Consider the following 26,278-nt stretch of genomic DNA (forward strand, 5'->3'; position numbering starts at 1 on the left):
GGCATATCTTAATGATGGTACTGCAACTGGTGCAGTGCCACCAGGCACCATAATTGGCACCATATCAGCTGAACCTGTTGGGATTCACCTAGCTGGTCCAGATTGAATGTTCAGTGCCGGAGCCTCAGAAATACTGTCTGCTTCCCTCTCTCATCACCACCAGGAAGCATCAGTAGAAGGGATTCCTGAAGTCCCACAAGACAAGGACGTGCATACCCAGGAGACTTTGGTACCAGCGGAGATGCCAGTTACTATGTCGTTGTCATTCACATCCCCAGACTAGACCATTATGGCACCCCTTCTGACAGTCCCTTCCAAAGATACTAAACCTCATCAAGAGCTATTGAAGAGGGTGGCTTCCAGCCTCCACCTGTAGGCAGAAGAGCTGGAAGAGCCCTGGAATTATCTGTTTAATATGCTCAGTGCTGTAGCACTGGCTGGTGTAGAACTGTCGCTCCATGAAGGGATGGCGAAGATCACAGATGCCCTGCGCTGCGTCTATACTGCCACGCTGTGCCGGATCAGCTGATTGTCGGCACAGCGCGGCCGCCATTTTTATTTTAATGCAGCGGGGATTATTTAAATCCCCGCTTCATTGACTATGTCGAGTAAACTACTTTACATGGCTCCGTCGATGGCCAAGTATTTCATGTAGTCTAGACGCACTCTATGGTGTAGGGCGAAAGGCTAGATTTCACAGAAGGCGACAATATTTCATGGTCTGTGACATGTTTTTAATGGCTGTGAGTTTGGTAGAGCCCTAGATATAAATTGCTGAGGGGATATAGACTGGACTCTTGAAGAGAATCAGCACCCCTTTTTTTCTTCAGAGTCCAGCTCTTCTCGGTGATATGAGTAGAATGGAAGAATTATTGGGGGAGGAAGAGGAGAGCCAAAAAACAATGCATAACATCTAATCCCTGTTACATATTTGCAGAAACATGCCAAGGGTCAGGATCTACTTAGAAAAGTATGTGAACATCTCAATCTTCTAGAAGAAGACTACTTTGGACTGGCCATTTGGGACTCTCCAACTTCTAAGGTAAGAAGATGCTTGTGGAACTACCATCTGCAATCAAAACAACACCCCCCCCCCCCCCAAAAAAAATCCAACCCTTTTCTTGATAGGTTAGTGTTTCCAAAATGGGAAGAAGTGTGTAGCGTCCCAAACAATTATGTTTAATCTAGCTCTATTTTCATTTTTCCCTTATGCATTAAAGGCATTTTCTAAGAAAAGTCAAAGTTTGTGAATTGTAAGAGAAATGAACCTTAAAAGTGGTTCCCCCCAGTACTGGCTCCATGGAGCTATCTGCCTCCCCCCTCCCCCCACATGGAGCTGCCTCTGTGGTAAGCCTGGGCCCGCCATGGGCTGAGGTTGTTCCACGACAGCAGCAGCCCCTGTCCACAGGCGGTCTGAGCTCCCCACAGACAGGGATTAAAGTGCTGCTAGATTATTTGTTTTTGTTTTTTAAGTTTTTCCAAAACCATAAAGTAAAACTGACCAATTTGGGTTTCAGTATGAAGAATTTAACTCATATTCAACAAATACATTAAAATTGCATTGTCTCTCTAAATATTTACACCTATTGATTTCATTTGGTGATCCCTAGTTCTTGTGTTGTGGAAACAAGTAAATAGCTTTTCCTTATTTATTTTTTCCACATCAGTTATGATTTTATGGACCTAAATCATATCCCCCTTAGTCTTTTCTTTACCAACTTGAAAAATCCCAGTTTTATTAATCTCTCCTCATATGGCAGCCATTCCATACTCCTAATCATTTTTGTTACCCTTTTCTGAACTTGTCAAGTTGTTCAAGTTAAGTCTTTTAACCAGCATGCTTTGTGTTGTGGGAAGAAAATTGCCAGATCATCGTTCTTTAAAAACTTATTTTTTGTCTTCCTCTTTATATCCATCCCTTTTTGAGATAAGCAGGTTAACATAGGTTTTGGACAGGAGGAATGAAAAAAGCTATTTGCATTGCCTTCTTTGACAACAGAATTATGCACATGCTATTTTACTCATCTGAGGTCTAATTGGGAGTTTGCTTCTGTAATATTTTAAAGACTGCAAAGAGTGCGGGAACACTGTCAGCAGGATTGTTTGGTGACAGATTTATTGTCACTTAAAAACAAGAATTAACCGCTTCTTGATACAGATTTTAATCCCAGTCTAGAATAAACTGTTCGGCTGTGTCTAGACTGGCAAGTTTTTCCGCAAAATCATCTGCTTTTGCGGAAAAACTTGCCAGCTGTCTACACTGGCCACTTGAATTTCCGGAAAAGCACTGACGATCTCCTGTAAAATCATCAGTGCTTTTCCGGAAAAACTATGCTGCTCCTGTTTGGGCAAAAGTCTTTTTCCGAAAGACTTTTGCGCAAAAGGGCCAATGTAGACAGCATAGTACTGTTTTCCGCAAAAAAGCCCTGATCGCGAAAAAGGCGATCGGGGCTTTTTTGCAGAAAACCGCGTCTAGATTGGCCACGGACGCTTTTGCGCAAAAAGTGCTTTTGCGGAAAAGCATCCTACCAATCTAGACGCGCTTTTCCGAAAATGCTTTTAATGGAAAACTTTTCCGTTAAAAGCATTTTCGGAAATTCATGCCAGTGTAGACGTAGCCTTCATGTTTATAGCCACCCTTTGTTCTTTTGGGATAATTGCTTTATATCTGTATGTTTGTTTAATGAAGTGTAAACTGCCAAGTCTGAAATTCCCTCTAGCACGACCAATGCTCTCTAAAGGGTCCTCACCCACTAAAGTGATCTTAACAAGGGAGCTTAGGAAATCATCTTCTGAACCTCCTCCAAAGCGATGGAAAGATTTGGCAGGAGGAGGTGTGTATCTGTCTGTCTGTCTGTCTGTCTGTGCATGTGAAAATATGATACCAAAATATTTCTACCTTCAGAAATAAACCAACAATATCCCTAAAGAAGGGTGCTTTTCCTTTCTGCTTTTCCAATGTGGGAAAGTGAATAGAGAGACTGTTTAGTACTGAAGGAGTTTATATTGGAGTTTATACTAGTCTGAAAGGGAGAATTGTTTTCCAGTGATTCATGAAATAGCATTGGATAAGAGAATCATTAATTACCAAACCCTTCATTGTCTACTGGATTAGGCAGACAGGATGAGTTTCATGAATGCATGACTACACTCATGCTGTGTTAGAGCCAGGAGCGAGGCTGTTCCATTCTCATCAGAGAAAGCTAACATTTGTAGCATCAGCACTTGCATTTAAAATTGCTATGCTGACAAAACCATAGGCACCCCCCAAATGCTACATAGATAGGCTGTAGGTTTTGCTTTTCATGAGTTTCATAACTATAGTTTTAAAGGAAGAGTAGAAGAGAGCATATTCCTTAGAGGTGTGCATGGGTTAAACATTCCAGTTTTTTACCTCAGAAGACCTAGATTTTCAAATCCCACTTAGGTCACATGACCGTGAATTTTACGACTTAATTCTAGCCTCTAAAAGATGATTATCAGTTTTGCATTGTCTCCATATAGTGTGGCACAGCTGATTGTTTCTCCTAAGAGGAGGCTCCTGACTGAGCTGTCAGAGGTTACCATTGAATGAGGAGCTTTGGCAGGACTGAGAGATAATTTCATTGACCACAATTCTGCACCATTTCCTTGATCCCTAAACATACAAATAAAGGAGAGATGAATTACCAGTGACTAAGGAAACTGGATAAAAATGTCTAATATATTATCTCTTCAAACTAATTATCAGAAATTAGTGCCTTTTTAAAAAAAAGTTTATTCTCTCCTCACTGCCAGCTTTCATGATCGGTGCCAAACGTTTTGGTTGGCATTGCAGATACCTTCACTTAATCCAATGATTGGTACTGTCTGTAATAAAGACTATAATCGAGAGGGGCTTGACTGTCTACCTAAAAATCCAAATGAGTGTGAGCAATACATCTTAGAATACAGAGGGATGATGGGGGAGAGGGTGGGGAGGCAGAAGGGGGAGAGTGTGAGAAAATGTCACTGTTAAAACCAGTATGGGTCTGTGCCTTTTTCTTGCTAATGGCTAGCAGTAGCTTATACTGTCTGATGCTGGAACTTGAGAGAAATAAGGGTTGCACTGTTTCATCGGAGTATTTATTTTAATGAGAAAACTTCAGCCTATTCTGCACCTTTAGATCCACAGAGAGATGGCTTCCATTAGAAGCCACTTTATTACTCAAGGCCATTGTAGAAGCTCAGATAAATAAAGCTTTTTGTATATAGAGCTTTCGTGTCCTTTGGCATTTTAATTGATCATGTATGCAGTGTATATGTACTAATTGGCCACTAGGGGACAAAAGTAATGAATTCTGCTGCTTTCCTTCATCCCATCCTTCCCGCTCTCCACTTCCCGCTCGCCACCATTGCCTGTAGGTGAATGGTGTGATGACGTAGTAGGCCGAGTAGGCTGGAGTGACCATGATGAAAAATGGGGAAATGTACATGTGTCTGAGTAGTGTTGGGGTAGATGGATATTGTGGATATTGTAAAATACAGATAGTATACGCACATTACAACAGCCAGTTCAGTTCACATTTGATAGCTGCTTATTTAGCTGATTGGCAGTACTGTTTCCCCTGTGGTGTTTCTTTTAATACATGTCAGCTGTGTGAATTTTACTATTTTCTCTTCTTACAGATATGGCTGGATTCTACCAAAGAAATAAAAAAACAGGTTCATGGTAAGTAGATTGAGTCCATCATGATCTTTTTTTTTTTTTTCTTAATACACTGCTGGATAATTTATAGCTTTGGCCTACAGTTGAGAATCCCCCAAAGAACAGTTAGAGTTCATGTAGGGGTGGTTGGCAGAGATCAGCTCAAGTTCAAACAGCATGCAATCTTTCTTCTTTTACACTTAATGTGCTGGACTGAAGAAAACACTGGCACTTCTTTACTATGAGGAATATCCTACAATATGTTTTCAGGAGGCAGACAAATGTTTTACTGCTATAGAGTAGTTCAGAATTAGGTAAATCTCTTTCAGCTTGCTAGTATAGTGGGGAAAATAAGTATGCCATGGAGAATCAGGATGAATAAGGAGATCGGAAAGGGGGAAAAGAAAAGTATGTGCCACAGCAAACATATTGGCTGTGTCTAGACTGGCAAGTTTTTCCGCAAAAGCAATTGCTTTTGCGGAAAAACTTGCCAGCTGTCTACACTGGCTGCTTGAAGTTCCTCAAGAACACTGACTTCCTACTGTCTGAAATTAGTGCTTCTTGCGGAAATACTATGCTGCTCCCGTTCGGGCAAAAGTCCTTTTGCGCAAAGCTTTTGCGCAAAAGGGCCAGTGTAGACAGCTCAGATTTGTTTTGCGCAAAAAAGCCCCAGTCGGGAAAATGGCGATCATGGCTTTTTTGCGCAAAAGCGCGTCTAGATTGGCACGGACACTTTTCCGCAAAAAGTGCTTTTGTGGAAAAGTGTACGTGCCAATCTAGACGCTCTTTTCCGCAAATGCTTTTAACAGTAAACTTTTCCGTTAAAAGCATTTGCGGAAAATCATGCCAGTCTAGACATAGACATTGTGGATTCTTCAGAACTGCTTGAGCATCCAAGCAGCTGAGTTGACTAGCTTGAACATTGTCAGGATAAATGTCTCACAGTATAAGCAGAAATGGACTGTAACTTCTTCTGATATTGGGCCAGACCTATGCAGGGACCAGTGTCCATGTAGCTTCATTTTCAGAGACTAGTTTTTCTTCAAAGAATATGAACACTCAAGACTTCTCACCTCAGTGAAAATGAAGTTCTGTGCAGGTTTACAGGGGAGAAGAGGAGAGAGATTTCAACAAATCTGAAAATTCTTCTATGCTCTCAGTGACATAAGAGGCAAACCTCCATTGGAATTAATAAACAAACAGCTCTGGGAAAGCTTCCTCATTAGTCATCCATTTTTAAAAAATATGTAAAAGCAACTTTTTTGTGTACAGGTCTTTAGCCATTCTTCTCTTTTGAGACAGTAGGAGTGAAAATAGAGTATTATGAGACTGATGCAAAAATCTACAGCAGGATGATATTTAAAGAGAACCTTGTTTCACTCAGCTGTTTGAGGTAAATTTAAATGCTCTTACTGGACAAATGACATGATTAAGTTACAGACGTCAAAATTGGAACAATGCTTTTCTGCAAACAAGCCCAGAATATTTGTGTTCCTGTTATCTCGGAGCAACTTTCCTTTTATTTAATCTTAAACTTATGAATAATTTGAATGCTTCTGGCACAGCATGATGAAATTGGCAGAATTTCTCTCTAATTCCGCTATGGTGGTGTGTAAAAGACAGATTTGTAAATGGAATCCATTTGGTTTCTCGAATCCTCCCCCATCTTAGCCCCATTTGGAACTTACTACATCTTTTGAGAAACCAAATCAGGAAAACTTGCCTTCTTGAAATAAGTACCATTTTAAACTATTGAATTAGAGGGCAATGAATGAAATCATTATATTTGACTCAAGTTTTTGCTGCACTTTTAGAAATTCCCTATTGAAGCATTTACTGGCTCTGCCCTTCAGATCAGCTATCTAAGGGCAAAATTGATTATCCCTCCAAGAGGAAAAAGTGACTTCATTCTGAACACTTGAAAAAGTAAATCATTAAATCTGCTATCTTCTTGGAATCTGAACTCTCTGAATTAAGGAGAACAGGGATGACACCCACAAAATGTAATTATTATAAGGTGCTATATCAGAACACCATATTTTATATTATTTTAATGAATTCACTTTTCAGTTTATTTAAAAATCTTTATTTTCAAATACAGAATAACTACCAGAGAGTTTATGAAAGGTTTAATTTTTATATAAACTGGGAAAATAAACATACAGTTTTATATCTTTGCTTGTCAGATGTGATTTACTTGAACAGTAGCTGAGCATGCATTTTGAATATAATTGTAGTGCTCTGAAGAAGTAACACTGATGACACTAACTAGAGCTAAGCATTTGTCTCTGAAAGGGCTACATAACTCTTGTAATTCAGCTGTACTAAAGCATTTCAGTCTTGACCTGCAAAATCCTTGCTGTTTAACCCTGGGTGTTTCTTGACGAGAGATTTACATTTTATATTAATTTATAGGGTGGCTATGTGACATGGGCCAACGTTTAACCACTATACACCTTTCTTCTTACCCAAGGAAGATTAAAAACCTCAGTATTTTGTAGTGAAATGCTAATTCATTAACCCACAGCACAGTTTGACCTCTATTCATATCATCTCTATAAAAACTGCAGTGTTTTATGAACAGTAGATTCCAAAAGAAGTGAATTCCACATTTCTGGGATGTCTTTCATGTCACGGTGTATATGTTCACCTCCACATTAGGGATGTTAAGGATTCTCTGTCCCACCCCCACCCTGTGCCGTCTCTATCAGTTAGAGGCAGAAAAGGGCAGGGAGAAGAGGGGGTACTTCAAAGTGACAGTGCCGCATAGCTGAGCCTGGGTGCTGCTGCGCGTGTTCTGGGGAAATGCTGTGTGGAACCCATGGCTCTGCGTGGCATTTCAAATCGGCAGCGCAGCATGGAGCCCAGGGTTAGAGGGGTTCCCCTCTGAGTTCCCCACTGACCCCGGGCTCTATGCTGCGCTGCCACTTTGAAATACACAAGAGCCCTCGTTGCGGACTCTTGTACATTTCAAAGGAGGAATGCAGAAGTGCCTATTGACTGTTGAGTATTCAGAAATTCCATCAACTACTAGCCTAGTTAATTAACCATTACTTAACATCCTTACTCCCCATAGTCTGTTTATGTGTTCCCATAAAAGATATTTTTAATCAATGTCAATAAAAACAGATCAGAGATGTTATCACTTTTCTTTAAATTACATTCTATAATCAATAATTCAAATGGCAACATTAAAATATAACATCATTTGCTTTAAAGAGAGTCCAATTCAAAATTCATATTTTTATAAACTTCTGTATTGTGAACATTTTGTTGTACATTTTCAAAACTTGTCTGTTTCTAATTACAGGAGGCCCCTGGAACTTTACATTCAATGTGAAGTTTTATCCACCAGATCCAGCACAGCTGACAGAGGATATAACAAGGTAAAGACATTGATTATTACCCATAAACTTTGCTACTCCAATTCAGTACAGTATTGAGAGTGGAAAGTACAATAGAAGTGCATGATATATTTTCAGGTAAAAGCTGAAAAGCTGTTTATACGTATTTGTGTTCAAATATATTTTAGAATTAAATCCATAGGACTAGACATACTCAGGCATCTCTGCTATAGCCAGTCAGAGCAGCTGTTTTTAATGTGTGTCTCTATATGTGGGAATAGGTTGCATATCTTAGTGGCAGCACCATATCTGAGTGTCTATTTGGTTAATATGGGGAACTTTTTGTATATAGGGTTTTTCTTTATTGTGGATGTGTTGCATTGAAAGGTATATGTGAAAGATTTTTATGTATACTTTTGTGTGTGGGGGAGGGGGAGAAAGGATAAATGGAGGATGAACACATACTTTTAAATGACTTGAACAAAATCTGATTTCCATTATCAAAAGCATACCCTACTCCATTTTGAAGGAGGTGATATATATATTTTTTTAATTCTGTGGTCATTTTTCCTTTCATACTATTATTTAATTAAATTTTTTACAATATTTATACCCCACCTTTCTATTTAAAATATTCCAGGTGGCTTACAAAATTTTAAAAACACAATATAAATATATATAAAAAATTAAAATACAAGTCCCCAAAGGGGGACATAAAACCTGCTAAGATACCTTGAGAGGAGGAACACACACACATACACAAACTCAAACACCAGTAAAAGCACGGGCAAAAAGGGTGGCTTTAGCCTGGTGCTGAAACAGTGCCAGCATTGGCGCCAGATGGATGTCCCAGGGGAGAGAATTCCACAGCCTGGGAACAAAGACTGAGAAGGCCCTGCGCCGCATAGATGTCTCCACAAGTGGAGGAACACAGAGCAGAACCTCCCCAGCTGTCCTCAATCCCCAGGCAGGCTCGTATGGGAGGAGACAGTCCTTCAAATACTCTGGTCCCAACCCGTTCAGGGCTTTATAGGTCATAACCAGGACCTTAAATTGTGCCCGGAAACATAACGAAAGCCAGTGCACCTGCCAAAACACCAGCATAATGTGCTTCGTATAACGAGTGTTAGTTAAAACTTGAGCAGCTGCATTCGGGACCAGTTGATGTTTCCCAAGACTCTTGAGAGGCAGCCCCACATAAAGTGGATTGCAATAATCCAGTCAGGATGTGACGAGCATGAAGCACCATAGCCAGGTCATTCTTATTCAGAAAGGGTTGCAGCTGCTGGGTCTGCTGAAGCTGCCCCAGAAGCACTCCTAGCCACTGAAGAAATCTGGTTCTCAAATGTTAAAAAAGGGTTCAGGGCTCCCAAGATGCGTATCTGTTCTTTTAGGGGGAGCGTAACCTCGTCCAGAACAGGTACTACACCACATTCCCAGACAGATGGTTTCCTGATCCATAAGACCTCTGTCTTATCTGAATTCAGCTTCAGCTTATTTGACCTTATCCAGTCCATCACTGCCTCCAGACACCGGTTCAGACTGGTCACTGCCAAACCTGGATCCGATGTCAGAGAAATAGAGTTGTGTGTCATCTGCATATTGATGGCACCATCCTCCATATCTCCTTACAAACTCTCCCAGCGGTTTAATTTAGATGTTAAACAGCATGGGACAAGATGGAACCTTGTGGGACCCCGCAGCACAGTCACCTCAGGGTCGGGCAGCAGCCTCCTAGCTCCACCTTCTGAAAGTGTCCCAACAGGTAAGACCAGAACCACAGTAAAACCATGCCTCCGATACCCAACTCCGCCAGGCACTCCAGAAAGATACCATGGTTGATGATATCAAAAGCTGCCGTACTATTTAGCAGCATAAAAAGTTGCCTTTATCTTCATTTTCCTCAGGAGCCTGAGCTCAAAATAAAGTTATCAGTCTTTGTACTCTCAGTTAAAATCACATCTTCTGCTTTTCCCTGTAGGTATTATTTGTGTCTTCAGCTTAGACATGACATTGTTACAGGACGTCTGCCTTGTTCCTTTGCCACACTGGCCCTGCTAAGTTCTTATACAGTCCAGTCTGAATTGGGAGATTATGACCCGGAGTTACATAACACAGATTATGTCAGTGAGTTTAAATTGGCCCCAAACCAGACAAAGGAACTTGAAGAAAAAGTCATGGAACTGCATAAAACATACAGGTGAGTGCTGTTATTAAGGGAACCAGTCTCTGAACCACAAAATAAATGGAGTAATTAGAATAATAACTATTTAGTATTTTCCCAAATTCTGTGTTTTTAAATTTTCTCTTCAGAGCCATTAATATCTTTTGTGAGCCTCAAACAGAATTACAGTTAGAGAGTTAGTTTAAGAGATAAGTTTTCAGTTCACAAAGGAAAAAGGTCTGCTTTAAATAAATGAACAAACAAACTTTAAGCAAGTACAGAATAGGGTTATTGGGTAGTCAAGGGACTACTTTACCACTTGCTTCACTCCCTCATTGCTGCCTCTGATACAGAGGCAGCAAAAGTGGAGGGGGAAGCAGGAGCTGGTGCTGGGGAGAGTTGGCTTAAAGGCTGGTTTCCCCAAGCACAGTCTTCCCTGGTGCATGGGGCAAGGGAGGAAACAGGGGAGGCAGAGCTGCAGTAGTCCCAGAGCCAGCACAAGCCATAACTACTCAGTCTCAGCTCACACTGGCTCGAGGAGCTACCCCCACTGGCGCTCTGCAGTTTAAATGTTTTAGGAGCTGGGCTGCCTGTGCACCTGGCTCCTACTACATTTAAACTGCAGAGCTACAGCGGGATTAGCTCCTGGACCTGGCACAAGTCAGGACAGAGCGCCTCCCCTTATCGACTAATTATGTACAAATAGTATACACGATTAGCCCATTACCCGCTTCTTAACATCCTTAGTACCGAATGTCCTTTCAGAATTATAATTCACTTGCTTTGCATAAACTATCTTGCTACTGCTATGAAGGAATCAGATGCTGGGAAAGTCCAGAGTTGGTCATGTAATATTAATTGCCTCATGAGGCTACTTATTAAATGTTGCTTTTACTGTTTCCTTCTCCTCTTCCCCTTCACACTATCCTATTTTTGTCCATTTGTCTGCATTTTGTTTTTGTTGTAATCCTAGGGTCTTTGGGGTAGGTGTTGTCTTTGTCTTCTCATTTTAGTTGTTTGTATGGTCTCCAACACAATGGGACCTCTAGACGCTACTGCAACATAAAGAATAACAAAGGAGTTGCTGAAAACTTTGGTGAGTCCAAAACTAGTGAGTTTGTCCAGAGAATATCCAGTAGCTGTTGTTTAGTAAAGGGGTTTTCTTCCCTCCTACTGGAAAAAAACAAAACAAACAGTTTTTAGAAGAGTTCTGTGAAACTTTTAAAAGCATCTTTAAGAACTCCACTTTTGGAGTCTGTATAGTCATCAGTATTATGACAGAGAGTTGTATGGTTTTGATTCCACTTAAAACTGTATAGTGTTAATCTTGTCACTTGTTCTCTCTTCTCCTCTGTTGTCTGTTATTCATTTGTCATGTGAGCTGTTTGTGGGCGGGGCCTTTTCTTCCTTTATGTATGTTAGCCCTTAGCATGCTATGGCCTATATCCTTATTTGGAATCTTCTGGTGCTACTGCAAATAATGATAATAGACAACATTGTACAATATCAAATGTATTACAAGTATGTGTGAGAAGTGTAAATGCTAAGTTCTCAGTATTTAACTTTGGTTTTGATGCTGACATGAGCAGAACTCCTCATCATGATTATTGGGGATGTAAAAACGTTTAAAAAAATTAACTGTGTAACTGGTCAGCTGTGGGACTATTGGCCCCGGGGGATGGCATGGTGTGCCTGGCTTGACTGGAGCAACTCTCTGGCCACCACTCTGGCTTGGCTCGGCACCGGTTACCAGGAAGCGGGTGATGCTTAACAGATAACCAGTTACCCACTCACATCCCTAATGATTGTAAGTAGCATAAGTTTTATTCACTAACTCCATATAAAACAAAAAAAATGTGGCTTTTATTAACCCTTGGGTTCATAGAATCATAAGGTTGGAAGACTCTTCAGGAGGGTCATTGAGTCCAACTCCCTGCTAAAAGGAGGACCAATCCCAATTAAATCATTCCAGCCAAGACTTCCAAACCTCTAGGGATGGAGATTCTACCACCTCCCTAGGTAGCCCATTCCTGTGCTTCACCCCTCTCCTAGGCTGTGTCCAGACTCAGGGGTTTTTTCGAAAAAAGTAGCCTTTTTTCGAAAAAACCTCACCTGCGTCTAGACTGCAGCCGCGTTCTTTCGAAATTAAATCGAAAGAACGCGGCTTTTCTTTCGATGGCGGTAAACCTCATTTCACGAGGAAGAACGCCTTCTTTCGAAAGTTCCTCTTTCGAAAGAAGGCGTTCTTCAATGTAAATAGGGCTTCTTCGAAAGAGAGCATCCAGACTCACTGGATGCTTTCTTTCGAAAAAGCAAGCCGCTTTTTCGAAAGTTCAATGTGCAGTCTAGACGCTCTCTTTCGAAAGAGGCTCTTTCGAAAGAGGCTTGCAGTCTAGACATAGCCCTAGTGAAATAGCTTTTTTTACTATCCAATCTAGACCTCCCCCACTGTAACTTGAGACCATTGCTCCTTGTTCTGTCACCACTGAGAACAGCCTCTCTCCATCCTCTTTGGAATCTTCCTTCAGGTAGTTGAAAGCCTCCTCACTCTTCTTTTCATGATTTAAATGGATGGAGAAAGCTGATACAATTGTATCCTACCCCAAAGGAAGGATTTTAGTTGGCAGCAATTTTTCAGATTTATTACTGGTTATGTTTCTGTGCTTTCAACTTTGTTGGATGACAATATTAAAGAGAATTAACTTTTCCTATAGCCTAATATTTGTGAGAGGTTTTTTGTGACTTCCTTTTTATGCTGATGGGTCTCTCTTGAGCAGCTCTTGTATTATGCTAAAGGCTCATCATACTCAAACTAAGCCTTTTTAAAAACTCTCTTGAAAAGATCTCACCCTATATTGTGCGTATTTATGCTATTATACTGACATGTTCAACTACAGAGTTCACAGTGAACTCTGTATTTACAGTCTAATTCTCTTAGCGCTTTGGTATATAAGTGTTGTACAATTTAAAAGAGAGGTTTGTGTGTGGGTAGTTTTAAGGGCAAAAAGAAAATCCTATACAACATAGAGAATGAACCCAAGCCCTTGGATGGGACTTGAACCTGCAGTCTTTTAATCCCCTCCAAGGCTATGAGCTGAGCCACGGTAATGTCCTAAAAAACTAAAAGGGAAGATGAAGCCCTTACCACGGAAAATGCAAACTAATAACAAGCATAACCCTGTAATATGGTATCACTCTGAAGTCCAAGAGTGATACCAAAGCTATGATGAACACCTCAAATTCAGGCGCTTCAGGGGGTAGCCGAGTTAGTCTGTTACAGAAAAAAACAAAAAATGGTCTGGTAGCACTTTATAGACTAACGAAACATGTAGATGGTCTCATGAGCTTTTGAGGGCACAGGAGTGGGCTGTGCCCATGAAAGCTCATGATATCATCTACATGTTTCGTTAGTCTATAAAGTGCTACCAGGCCATTTGTTGTTTTTTACCTCAAATTGACACTGTCGGATCATTATTTTAAATTTCCTCTATTTGTAGTCAGGGAAAGAGTAAGTGAGGAAGATAAGCCTGTCAGTTGCTCAGTGTCCTCTGCTGACTTCAGGTTATAAAGTACTATTTGTGTTAGAACAGGCAATTAACATTGCTGAATTCCTTTTTGGCTATTATATTCTCTTTAAAACAAGAGAGTCAGACAACATGAAGAATTTCATCTAATTTCATTTGTTCTTGTTGGTCTGTGTTGTATCATGCCAACATAAGACACAACACTAGGATTTACAGTTTCCATAACACACAAAGTGCTTTGTAAGAGAGACATCAAAGTAGCAAACAATAAATGTATATCAATGAGTACTGTCCCAATATAGCATTTAGGCACCTCTTTCATAATAGAAGCCTATTAACAGACACTCTTCAATAACACTGAAAGTAGCCCCATTATCAGACTGTTTTAGTTATCCAGAGATTCATTGTATTGCCTCTCCCAGGGACAGGACTCTATCTGTTCCCAGAAAGTGTCTCATTCATCTATCCTGCTCCTAGTAGGAGTTTCCTAATAAGTGATTTTTTTTTCAACTGCTCTTGCATTTAATTCTCAGAACAATAGCTGGATTCTGACAATAATTGAGAGAAAGCGCATAAGTAGGTGCCCCAGTTTGCTGTTCACCTTCAGTGGATCTAATTTGTTCACATTTTTTGCAAATGAAGTTGGCTGTTTCGAGAGTCAGTGCCATGGGGCAAGGTGCTTGTTTCTTTTAGCCTTTGTTTACTAGGGTGACTCATATTTCCCAAAGGGAAAATGGGACGCTGTGCAGGACTCCCCCAAGCCTGCTCCTGAGCACAGGACTGACCCACATCCCCTCCCATGCACAGGGCTGGCCTGAGCCACTTGCTCCACCTTCTCCCCCTAGCATTTCTATATGTCCCACTGAGGGGCACATCCCACTTTTTTGACATAGCTGGACAACTGAGACAAATTTCCAGGTTTGCCTCTACCCCTCCCCCACCAAAAGCATTAGGATATCTAGAACACGGTTTTAAAAAGTAACTATCCCAGCCAAAATGGGACATATGGTCATGCTAGATCAGTGAGTGGCAACCAAAGCTAGGGAGTGGGCTGCATGAATGGCCCCCCTTCATCTCAGTGGGCTGTAAGATTGTCCTTACTAAGACAGTCTCCTGGGATAAGGTAATTTTGCTAACTGTACTTGCATTCGTAGAACTTGCACGGTGTGCCTATTGAATTGTAGCAGCAATTTGGATGCAACAGGGAGAATGCACAGCTTTTGCCAAAGTTGTGTTCAGTCAGCATGTGCCCCTGCTTGAAGTGTGTGTCACTTTTGGTAATACTGGTAGGAAAAAAATATGGATAGGATGAACCAGCAGAATCTGGTAAACAAAATGTCTCATGGGCCACACACAGAAACCCCAGTGGGCCTCAAGTTGCCTATCAGTGTGTTAGATACTTCAGAGGCATAAGAGGTTGAGGAATTATCCTAGAATAAATACAAAGCAATATCCTTTTAAAACACAACTCCAACGGTAAAGAATCTGCATTCAGAAAATGACATTAGTGAACCCAGGCCCAGCAATTTCTTTTGCTAAATAAAATTCCTTTTGCTGTTCCTTTAAAACTAATCATAATTATAGATAATATTAAGTCTATTGTCTTTTATTAACATAACTTTTTTAGATCCATGACTCCAGCCCAAGCAGACCTCGAATTTCTTGAGAATGCAAAAAAGCTATCTATGTATGGAGTTGACCTTCACCAAGCCAAGGTAGGAGATTTTGTTGTTTTTTGGAGTAGATTTGGGCCATCGGTTCCTTATTTCAAGAGCCTTTATCAAAGACGTAGGTAGGCAGCCAGCCAGTTACTCTTGAAGAGATGCAAGCATAAAATATCTTATGTTGTGAGCACTGGTGTAAGTTTTTATATAAAAATGAAGTTACACGTAGAGTGATCTTCATCAATGAAGACAAAGCCTCACTCTGAAGAACTTAAATTGTTTGATCCTGAAAGGTAATCCACTCTCAGAATTTTGTTAGAATTCATTCTGTATTTAAAAGATTAGTCTCAACACTTTGTGCAGATGGATTTGGAGAATTGATAATTAGAAGGGAGGAGCTTTTAAGCAGAGTTCGAGTATGCTGTTCAAGCATGTGGGACAAATGAATTCAGTAACTATTTAGGAAAAGACAAAAGGAATGTATAGAGAAAATATTGGGTGATCATTTTCTGGACTGTGTAACTCCAATGCTGCAGTATATTGTATTATGTATTAACTTTCTTAGGACTTGGAGGGAGTTGACATCACTCTGGGAGTTTGTTCCAGTGGCCTACTCATCTATAAAGATAAACTGAGAATCAACCGCTTCCCTTGGCCCAAAGTGCTGAAGATTTCTTACAAAAGGAGCAGCTTCTTCATTAAGATCCGGCCAGGGGAGGTACATTACTGGTTTATCTTCTGGTTTTTGTGCTGTATTATGACATAACATGTTCTTCTTGTCTTAAGTCTTCATAAAGGACAGAAAGTGCAGAGGAGATTTAAAGTTGTTTTCATAATTACTGTAATACAGTTGGTTTTTAATTTTAAATGATCCCTTATTTCCTGTTGTCTTTGGCTTTGTAGTAGATTCAATTTATAATATAAAACTGAAATGTATAAAATTTCATTTGAATTATAAATTGCATTTAGTTAGCTCCACCTACTTGTAGAGTATGGTATTCTGTAATCGAACATATTATCACTTGAACAAGACAAGCACATAACAGATCTTTGTTGTAGAAATACAAATATAATAAAAATCCTCCAATATTCCACCATAATCAAAATGAAGCAAAACACTTGATCTTTTTGCTAATACTTGGAAACATAACTTTAATGAGCTGAGTAAAAGATTCTGTTGTGGAAAGCAAGTAGCTGTTCATTTCAAAGACCTTAGATGACCATTCATAATTGAGAATACTGTACTTTTATTAATTCTCAAAATATGTAGCAACATTATGTTTGTGGGTCAGGATCATGCTGTTTTGACTTGCACATAGATCTTCTCATGTGGCTAGGGGAATGCAGTGGCCTTTGATGGATTATTTTATCCCCCACTTTGCTGGGTCCATGATGAAATGAAGAAGACAACGAGTAGGGAAGCCATAGGAGACCTATTGTCCCCTCTTATTTCCTCCATGGGAAATTCCCCTACAAGTATAATCTAGTCACAGGTCAAGTGTCTGTTTCTGGGTGAAAATCCCTTTTAAAGGGTTGCTCCAGACAAGGCCCATCTAGAAGGTCCTATATATAATATTATAATACATCTACAAAGTTTGTGGACCAAAACTTCACTTCCTTCTTTGGTGGGGCAAACCCCTCATCTCCCTCGTGGGAGAATACTGTAGATGTTTTGTGAGGGAAATTTTGAAGTTGCCTGTCTAGTTTTTTACCTATGTATCTTCCATGTAGGAGGTGATCTTTTCCATATGTCACCTGTAGCTATATTAAAACAGTGTGCATTGCAATTTTCTATAGCAGGAACAATATGAAAGTACCATTGGATTCAAATTACCTAGTTATCGGGCAGCTAAGAAACTGTGGAAAGTCTGTGTTGAACATCACACTTTTTTCAGGTATGCCTTCCTTGCTTAAAATTGTATTTTAAAAAAAATCCTGTTTATTAAATATAGTGGGTTTAAAAAGGTGATACTAATTTTAAGTCTCGGTTTTTGTAATTCCTTTGCTGATAAATTATCTGACTTCCTTCACAGTGATTTAAGATAATAAGACTTGTAAAGAAGTAAAAAGCTTATGCGGACTTTTATTTTAGGATTTTTAAAATAAATCAAGTTAGCAAATGAATGTTTAAGCAAATGAGAACATAACACAGGAAATCCATCAAAATATAGAGGTCTGAAATAGGGCACTGAAAGCATAACATTTGTATCTAAACGCCATAGGAAAATGAGACTAAAGAACAATACTTTATTCGGATATTTGTTGTTTTATGAGGTATCTCTGTCAGATATTGTTTTATCTTTACCCCAGCTGATTTCTTTTTAATAAGAAATGACTGAATAAAATAGAGTCTGAAGTTAAGGGAATCTGTGACAGATTCATGAGAGCTGGGGATGTTGAGGTTTGTAGAAAGATGCTGATTGCTGAGCTGTCATGCATCTTGTTGATACCCACTTTCCAGTGTTGTTGTATTGGAAAGCGCCTTTCAGCTATGGAAGTTTGAGATGGAGATACTAATATGAGAATAGGCAAGACAAAAATTCTTGATAATGGGGCCTTTTTGGAAATGAGTAAAACTTGTGCTAAAGAAGTAACATGAGATGCTTTGTTCTGAGAAATGGTTGCTGAATATTTAAATAAATAAATACTCTCAGGGCCATTCCTTACCTACCAAAAGCTTTTTCTTACAGAAAAATCTAAATGTTACATTTTTGGTTAATATAGAAACCTTGCAAGCTTAAAAAAAGTATACAAGAGAGAGAGCAGTTCCAGATAATTTTGAATGATTACTGGTACGTTATATTAAATGTGCCCCTAGAAACGGATGTTGCTGTCACCATCCATGGGAACTGGCAAAATCAGGAAGTGAAAATGAATAAAGAAAAAGTAAATGATGAATTGTAGTTACCTTCTAGACTGAAGATGATTATGCTGGAACAGTCTTAAGTAACATGATAATGCTATTAGTGCGTGCTATTATGTTAAGAGATCATTTCAAAAAATATATTCAGTGTTTTTCCCTTTACTTCCATTTCTTTCATTCCTTCCTTTATAGTATGAGTGAATAGAGGGTGAATAAAGAAAAGTTATTCATTAGTTCCCATAATATAAGGACTAGACGACACCAAATGAAATTAATGGGTAGCAGGTTTAAAACTAATAAACGAAAGTTCTTCTTCACACAGCGTATAGTCAATCTGTGGAACTCCTTGCCAGAGGAGGCTGTGAAGGCTAGAACTATAACAGAGTTTAAAGAGAAGCTAGATAAATTCATGGAGGTTAGGTCCATAAAAGGCTATTAGCCAGGGGGTAGGAGTGGTGTCCCTGGCCTCTGTTTGTCAGAGGCTGGAGACGGATGGCACGAGACAAATCGCTTGATCACTGTCTTCGGTCCACCCCCTCCGGGGCACCTGGTGCTAGCCACTGTTTGCAGACAGGCTACTGGGCTAGATGAACCTTTGGTCTGACCCAGTATGTCCATTCTTATGTTCAGGGCTCGACAAATAATACAATCTACTCGACCATGGTGAGTAGATTGTAACCCGGAAGAGCCGGGTTTGGGTGATCTGCGCATGCGCAGATCGCCGGACAGCGCAGCTGATGAGCAGGGATCCCTGCGGTTCGGCGAGCCCTGCTTATATTCTTATGAGTGATTTTGATATATAAAACTGAAGAGCATTTTGACCTTTCAGGTTAACTTCCACTGAAACACTTCCCAAGAGCAGATTCCTGGCACTGGGCTCTAAATTCCGTTACAGTGGAAGGACTCAGGCCCAGACAAGACAAGCTAGTGCCTTAATTGACAGACCTGCTCCACAGTTTGAGCGAACAGCAAGTAAACGGGCATCTAGAAGCCTTGATGGAGGTGAGTGGAGTTTCATCAGTTTATTATAAGGTTTCTGTATTATAATGGCCAATCCTGTATTTTTCTATTGAAAATCATCCTGTAGGTTTAGGCTTTGTAACTTATTAATAATTATAATAATAAAAAATGTAGTGTAGCTGAAGAAGGCTGAGCTAGAGAACCTGAAACTGAGACAGTGCCTTGAATGTATTTCTTAGACATTTGGTTGTTGTAAGGAAGTGCATTTTGTTAATTATAGTTTAATTAAAAATAGTTCTGATTCAAAATATATGAACAAAAAAAATTGTGGAAGAGAAACAAATTGGTTTTGTTATGAAGCTTATAAATGGCAATGAGGTAACACTTCATAGCACTATCAAATAAGATAAGCAAAAAAGAATATTATGAGTTTTAAAAGTGTGCTGAAGACTGGACCTTATTTCTAACACTTGCCTTCAAATCTTTTTCATCTGAATACAAATTATTATGTGCTGACGTAGCACGCATTCGCTCCAAGACTGTGTGTTAGTTTTGAAAGTAGTGTTTGAGAAAATGGCATTAAACATGGCAGTAAAATGTCTGTACCTGCTTGCTTATCCTGTTACCACCCAAAGCTAAAAGGAAAAATTGTACATTTTAATTTTGATGTTGTTTTCGAAAACTACTAAAACAGATCTAACTTTGGGCCCCCCTCCCATACTACATTTGGGATCCAAGTGATGGCATTTGTTTTATGCTACTAGTTTATAAACCTCATCAGTAGTAGTGGTGAGAGAGTTCATTTCAACCTCTATGGGCAAGTACCATAGGAAAAGGAAAAGTTCTACTTTTACTAATCTTGTGTTTTAATACCAGACCTTGGAAAATAAAAACAGCAAATAATGCTTCTGTCTGAATTGAAGTCTGCAGCCTTTTCTATATGCTACACGGGTAGCTTGTTAACATATGCACAATTTCTTCAGCTAAACATACGTCTCAAGTTGAGGTCAGACCCATAGTGGAGGAGAAGCAGGATGATGTGGTGATGGTTGAGATTCCAGAATCAAAACCTGTGGAACAGTTCCGAGAGAAGCCAGGTATAGCTGTGGTGGCCATAATTCTCTGCAGTGCTTTTTCTATCCTTTCCTTTTTTATGCTTGTTCTTGAGCACTCCGAAATGTTTCACAAATTTTGGCATTTTTTGGAAAATATGTCTTTAAGGTCAGGCGGTCGACAGGCTGGGATGGATTTACATCCTAAATTGTGTAGAGTTGTTGGAATAGAATTGCCTGATTACGCTTTTCAGAAATGTATGCTGTGTAGTTATATCTCGTCAGTCCCAGGTGATTAGAAAGACCAGGTGAGTGAGGGTAATATTCCTTTTTTATTGGACCAACTTCTGTTCGTGAGAGACGAGCTTTTGAGCCACACTGAGCTTTTCTTTAGCTCTGGGAAAAGTACTCTGAGTCTCACAGCTAAATGCAAGGTGGAGCAGATTACTTTGAATGGTCCCTTGGAAAACAGAGTGGCCCATTAACATCCCTGCAGTGATAAGACAAAATGAGATTAGTGGGTTACAAACTGCTGTATCAAGCCATAAAACAGACTTTTAGACAGAAACTCTGCTCAGGTGGAGAGATGTTTAAGATATAGCTACATTACAAATAAGACTTTATTTCTATTTGTGTACTTTATAAATACAAGGTTAGAAAATGTGGCCTTGATTATGTAATCTTCAAACATCTGCTTTAAAACTTTTGGCTTTCATCTTTGAGGTTGCTTGCATTTTTTAAAGTCTTGCTAAATATGTTTATATGTTTTGCCACTCTCAACATCTTTTGCAGAACCTAGATTTTTTTTTGGGGGGGTGCATAATTATTTCCAGTCAGAATCTTCCATATCTGTGTTTGAGTACAGTCCCATCCTACTACCCCACCACACCTCAGAAACCCTGTTTTGTATCCATAATTTTTCTGTCCATAAAGATCTAGACAGGCCTGTCAGTACCTTTTCTAGAGGTGGAGGCTAGTCACTCACATCTTTTTCCACACCAAACCGACATCTGCCTACACAAGTGTTGCCAGCTCCTGATGACTTGAGAAGTGAGAGATTAATACTGTAAATCAACCCAGGCTCCCACAAGGCACGGCAAAGGACTACTAACTAAGACACCAGAACAGAATTCTAATTGTTCTCTAGATCTGTGAACTTGGGGAGCAGCAGGGTCTCAAGTCCACCTGGCCCTGGCTCAGCAGTGCTTTAACTCAACCTTTTTTATACCCATGAATCTGGATCATTACTGTGTAATGGTCTTCTTGAGCTCCTATTGTCTTCTCTTTCTCATAGCATCACCTTCATCTCATCAGACTGCCCTAATATGAGCAGCAATTTCTGATGCAGTAATATTGCAAAGTGGGCATCAACAGGATGCTTAAGAGCATAGCAGTCGGCTTCTTCCTAGAAACGTCAGCAACATTCCTTTTCAATAGAAGCTCCTTCACACCTTTGCTTTTCCTCCTCAATTCTTTATAATACCATATGTTGATAAAACTAATGTGATTATGATAACTTTGATAGGCAATTGCAATGCAGAATTATACCAAAGATCAAACTCCTAGAGTGGCTTAAAACAAGCTATTGTAGTGTGTTGGCTGTTTTTTCAAATGTAGATGTATGCTGTCCTTAAGAGGTGAGTTCTCGTTCACCTTAACCTCACCAATTAGTGACTGTTGCTTCCCTGCAGTCTTCTTTTTGGTATATTAATGCGTTCATAACTTCTTCTAGCCAAACACACTTTTGAAAATATTGAGATGAAATCAATAGCAGAAGAAGAGGAAGAAGAGAAAGTGGAGGTGTTTAAGGTTACTGTTCCAGAATCAAAATTAATGGAACCATTCCAAAAGCAGCCAGGTACAGCTGTGATAGCTTCTTATGTCGGTCCTGCTAACATCACCTCCCACAATACTTACACCTGCTTTTACACATCTTATTTATAATATTCAAGCAGTGTTATGGATTGCCAGTGTTAAAAGTTCTGAAATTCTATAAAATATGGCTAGGATTTTTGCTGTGGAACTAACTCATTAAAACCAGAGGAAACGTGGCAAATACCTTGAATCAGAATGCTGTAACAGCATATGAATCAGACCACTTCAGCAGGGTGGTGAGACATATACAAATATTTTTACAGTAGTGATTCAGCAGTTGCATAGATACAGACACTTGTCAGAGAACAGATGACAATCTCCAAAGGCAAGAAAACTTAAAAAACAATGAATGGTCCTGCAGCATCTTAGGGTATGTCTATACAGCAAAGTTATTTCGAAATAACTTTATTAGCGTCTACACAGCCAAACCACTATTTTGAAATTAGTTCGAAATAGCGGCGCGCTTATTTCGAATTTGGTAAGCCTCATTCCATGAGGAATAACACCAAATTCAAAATAGCTATTTCAAAATAGGTGCTGTGTAGACACTTATTTTGAAATAGGGGGCCTCCAGCCTTCCCAGGGTGCCCTGGTGGCCACTCCAGCCTCAATCAAGGACACTCCTCTCCCTCTCCCCTCCTCGGAGCCCTTAAAGGGGTTGAATCTGGCTATAGTGCCTGTGCCAGCTCCAAGTCTGCCAGCCCAGAGCCAGCAGTCACTGCCCCTGACCCAGTGGCCCCGAAACATGAGCCAGCAAGCCACTGGAGCAGTCTGCCAGCACCCAGGAGCCTGCCAGGGCCTGGAGAAGGCGGGTGCCTTCCTGGTCCAGGGTGGAGATCATGGACCTTATTCAGGTTTGGGGGGAATGCCCCCAACATTCTCCGCCCTAGGTGGAGGAATGCAGCTGTCTGTGGCAGGACAGCTGCCAGCCTGGCCACCAAAGGCCACATGCGAACCCAGGAGCAGCTTTGCATGAAAATCAAGTTGGTCTGGCGAGATCTCCAACCCTGAGCTTCCCCTCCCTTTCTTCCCCTTGCTTCCCCCTTCCAGCTCCCTCCTCCCAGGTTTCCCCCTCCCCTCTCCCACCCTCTCTTCTCCCCTCTTCCGCCTCCTTTCCCCAGTCTCACCAGAGTTTCATTCCCCTCCACCCCGTGCCAGTTTTGTTAAATAAAGAGAGTTTGTGTTCGTGAAAATACATGTATTTTATTTGACATCAGGAAGGGGGGTTGGGGAGGGGTAAGTGGAAGGACGTGAGGGAGGAATGAGGCACAAGCCCCCAGTGGGGCAGACCAGGGAGGCTCTTAATGCTCCTTAGGGTGGAAGCTTACCCACAGAGCCTCCTGGATAGTGACAGCCCCCCGATGGACCTCCCGGATGGTAGCCTGCAGAAAGTGCAGCCAGACTTGCAGCAATGCGTCCACAAGCAGCACCAAAGTGCCCAGGGCAGCTCTGGCTCCATGTTGCAGAGTGCTGTGGTGTCTCTAGTGAGGATAACCAGAGCATGCAGAGACAAAATGCTTTGCTGTCCCTCATCGAGGTAGGCAAGCAAGCAGGAAAAGCTGAGAACCGGTTGTCCAGGGTAGGTCCCTTTAAGCACTGGCCTCAGATAGCCTCAGGCAGCAGCCACGCAAAGTAACTCCTGACCTGCTGCCCTGCCGGACATGGTTCCGGACAGCCTTACATGTGATTCAGTGTACACTCAGTGTGGACGTGCTATTTCGAAATAGCAAAAGGCTATTTTGAATTGCATTTTGTATGTAGACGCGTTATTTTGAAATAACTTATTTTGAAATAAGATATTTCGAAATAATGCTATAGTATAGACATACCCTTAGAGACTAACAAAAAATGTAGCTAGTGTCATAAGCTTTCGTGGGCACAACCTAGCATTCATCTGAAGAAGTGGGCTGTGCCCATGAAAGCTCATGATACCATCTACATTTTTTGTTAGTCTCTAAGGTGCTGCAGGACCATTTGTTGTTCTTTAAGTTTTTTCAGTTACATACTAACACGGCTACTCCTGTGAGATTTTAAACCTCCAAAGGTGGTGTATCTTGCTGGAAGTGTTGCAGTCTCATCGTAAGTGTCATGAATCCTACTAGGAATATACAAAGCCTAGACTTTTTCAAGTTGTGCTCAGTGTGACCTGTGGCGGCTGTTGTGCAGCACAGTGTGAGGAGTTAGATTGCAACTTCCCTTTTTCATCACACTGCGATTCAGCCTCCACTAGAGGCAGTTGCTCTTTCCAAGCCAAGGCATTGTTTCACATAAACATCCAAATCTCTGCTTGCCTTAAATAAAGGCAGGTTCTTCTTTGAGAGACGTCCCTGTGGATGCTCCAGAGCAGGTGTCGGTCCTTCCTAGTATTGTTAAGTGGAGTCTTTACAGCAGTGGCGGGGTGTGTGTGTGTGCATGCGCGGCATCCGTGGTGCATGGGTCCCGCATGTTGTGACTGCGCATGTGTAGCCCTCTCCCTTCAGTTCCCTAGCTTGAGATGGAGCTCAGCAGTGTTCTTCACCGTTGTTAAATCCTGTAGATAGCTAGTTCTAGTTTTTTCTTACTTCGTTGACTCCCTGTTCAATCCGAGTTCTCGCTCCTTAAAATAAATTTTTTAAAAACTCTCCCTCTCCCCCCAAAGTTTTTTTTCCCATTTGTTGTTGGACTTATCTAAGTTTTAGTTAACTATTCTGGTTCACTGGGTTTTAAACATTGCTCTTGCTGCAGCAATGCTATGCTTGTATCTGATGGACACTCTAAATGTGTTAGACACTTGAGGGAATCTCATGTCCAGCAGAACTGCCACCATTATGCCAAACTGAAAACACAAACCCACAGAGATAGAGCTCTCCGCCTCCAAATGATCATGTTGGAGAAATCACCCAGCCTCTGACCCAGGTACTGAGCTGGCTGAACCCTCCCTCCCCCCGAAATGATAAAGGGAAGAAGTCTCCCAGGAAACGCACTTCAGCTGTACTTCATAAGGCTCAGTCACCCAGACAGCACACAAGTATGACATCAACATTGAGGGCCAGAACGCCATTCTGTCTGAGTACACATGCATAGGGTGTCTCCGATACTGATCACAATACTAGCAAGCACGGTGAACACAGAACCTGTGTCAAGGCAATAGGCTTGTGTATGCCTGCCTCACATAGCTCAGGAACCAACGTGGTACCATACACTCACGATGCCACCATGTAGGTGCAGAGAACTATTGGCAAGGCAATGCAACAACCATCCGTACCGGGTGCTGGCACTGTGGTAACATCTGTTGGCACTGTACCCATTGCAGCACCACCACCACCAACAGGGTTGGTACCAGCTATGTTGCAGACAGCAATGGCACTGTCTACCCCGGCACTGAGACATCTGCAGCAGAGGGACTTACTTGTCTCCTCCACGTTCAATTCTCCTTTCCTCAGTACCAATATTTCACCCAGATCAGTGATACCCAACTATCTAGCGACAATGACATTGATGGGGGCATAACTTTCTCACCCCAATTGTCACCTGGCACTGAGGTCTCTGTACCATCTGCTCATGCCAGTTTGAGACCCCCACCAGGCAGGAATATCTCACCATTGGGACCATACCCATGCCCCTAGCACTAGCAATACTGGAGCCTATGGGCTTAAACTATAGGAAGAAACATACGTCCCATTATTAAGGACCCAAAAGCAAACTATTCCACTGCAAGAGACCACTTTGGCTTAACCAGGAGATCTTACGTGATCTAAAATTAAAAAATAAGTCTTCTAAAAAGTGGAAACTAGGCCAAATTACAAAGGGTGAATATAGGCAAATAACGCAAGTATGCAGAGGCAAGATTAGAAAGGCACAAAAGGAGCTCAGTCTAGCTAGAGACATTAAGGGTAACAAGAAGACATTCTACGCATATATTAGAAGCAAGAGGAAGACCAAAGACAGGGTATGCCCATTGCTCAGTGAAGAGGGAGAAATAATAACAGGAAACCTGGAAATGACAGAGGTGCTTAATGACTTTTTTGTTTCGGTTTTTGTCAGAAGATTGATGGTGAAAGGATGCCTAACATAGTGAGTGGTATTGGAAATGGGGTAGGTTTAGAAGTTACAATTAAAAAAAAAAACAAGTACAAAATTTCTTAGAAAAATTAGATGACTGCAAGTCACCAGAGCCTGAGGAAATG

The 26,278-nt window shown here is 40.9% G+C and overlaps 1 protein-coding gene across 48 annotated transcripts in view; it reads left to right on the forward strand.

Annotated features, from left to right (window-relative positions):
* Nucleotides 1-26,278, forward strand: part of EPB41 (erythrocyte membrane protein band 4.1) — a 168,922-nt gene that overhangs the window by 78,087 nt on the left and 64,557 nt on the right. For 21 of the 48 annotated variants that reach the window (XM_075909091.1, XM_075909090.1, XM_075909089.1 and 18 more), the window contains 10 exons: nucleotides 938-1,042; nucleotides 4,648-4,690; nucleotides 7,977-8,052; nucleotides 9,992-10,210; nucleotides 15,326-15,413; nucleotides 15,928-16,080; nucleotides 17,160-17,257; nucleotides 19,055-19,227; nucleotides 20,169-20,282; nucleotides 21,970-22,095. In XM_075909091.1, coding sequence (XP_075765206.1) covers nucleotides 938-1,042; nucleotides 4,648-4,690; nucleotides 7,977-8,052; nucleotides 9,992-10,210; nucleotides 15,326-15,413; nucleotides 15,928-16,080; nucleotides 17,160-17,257; nucleotides 19,055-19,227; nucleotides 20,169-20,282; nucleotides 21,970-22,095 — 1,195 coding nt within the window. The remainder of the gene's footprint in view (nucleotides 1-937; nucleotides 1,043-4,647; nucleotides 4,691-7,976; nucleotides 8,053-9,991; nucleotides 10,211-15,325; nucleotides 15,414-15,927; nucleotides 16,081-17,159; nucleotides 17,258-19,054; nucleotides 19,228-20,168; nucleotides 20,283-21,969; nucleotides 22,096-26,278) is intronic. The other 27 variants (XM_075909096.1, XM_014576567.3, XM_014576608.3 and 24 more) reach the window with 4 other exon arrangements.

Source organism: Pelodiscus sinensis, chromosome 25 (genome assembly GCF_049634645.1).
Source record: "Pelodiscus sinensis isolate JC-2024 chromosome 25, ASM4963464v1, whole genome shotgun sequence".
Classification (NCBI taxonomy): domain Eukaryota; kingdom Metazoa; phylum Chordata; order Testudines; family Trionychidae; genus Pelodiscus; species Pelodiscus sinensis.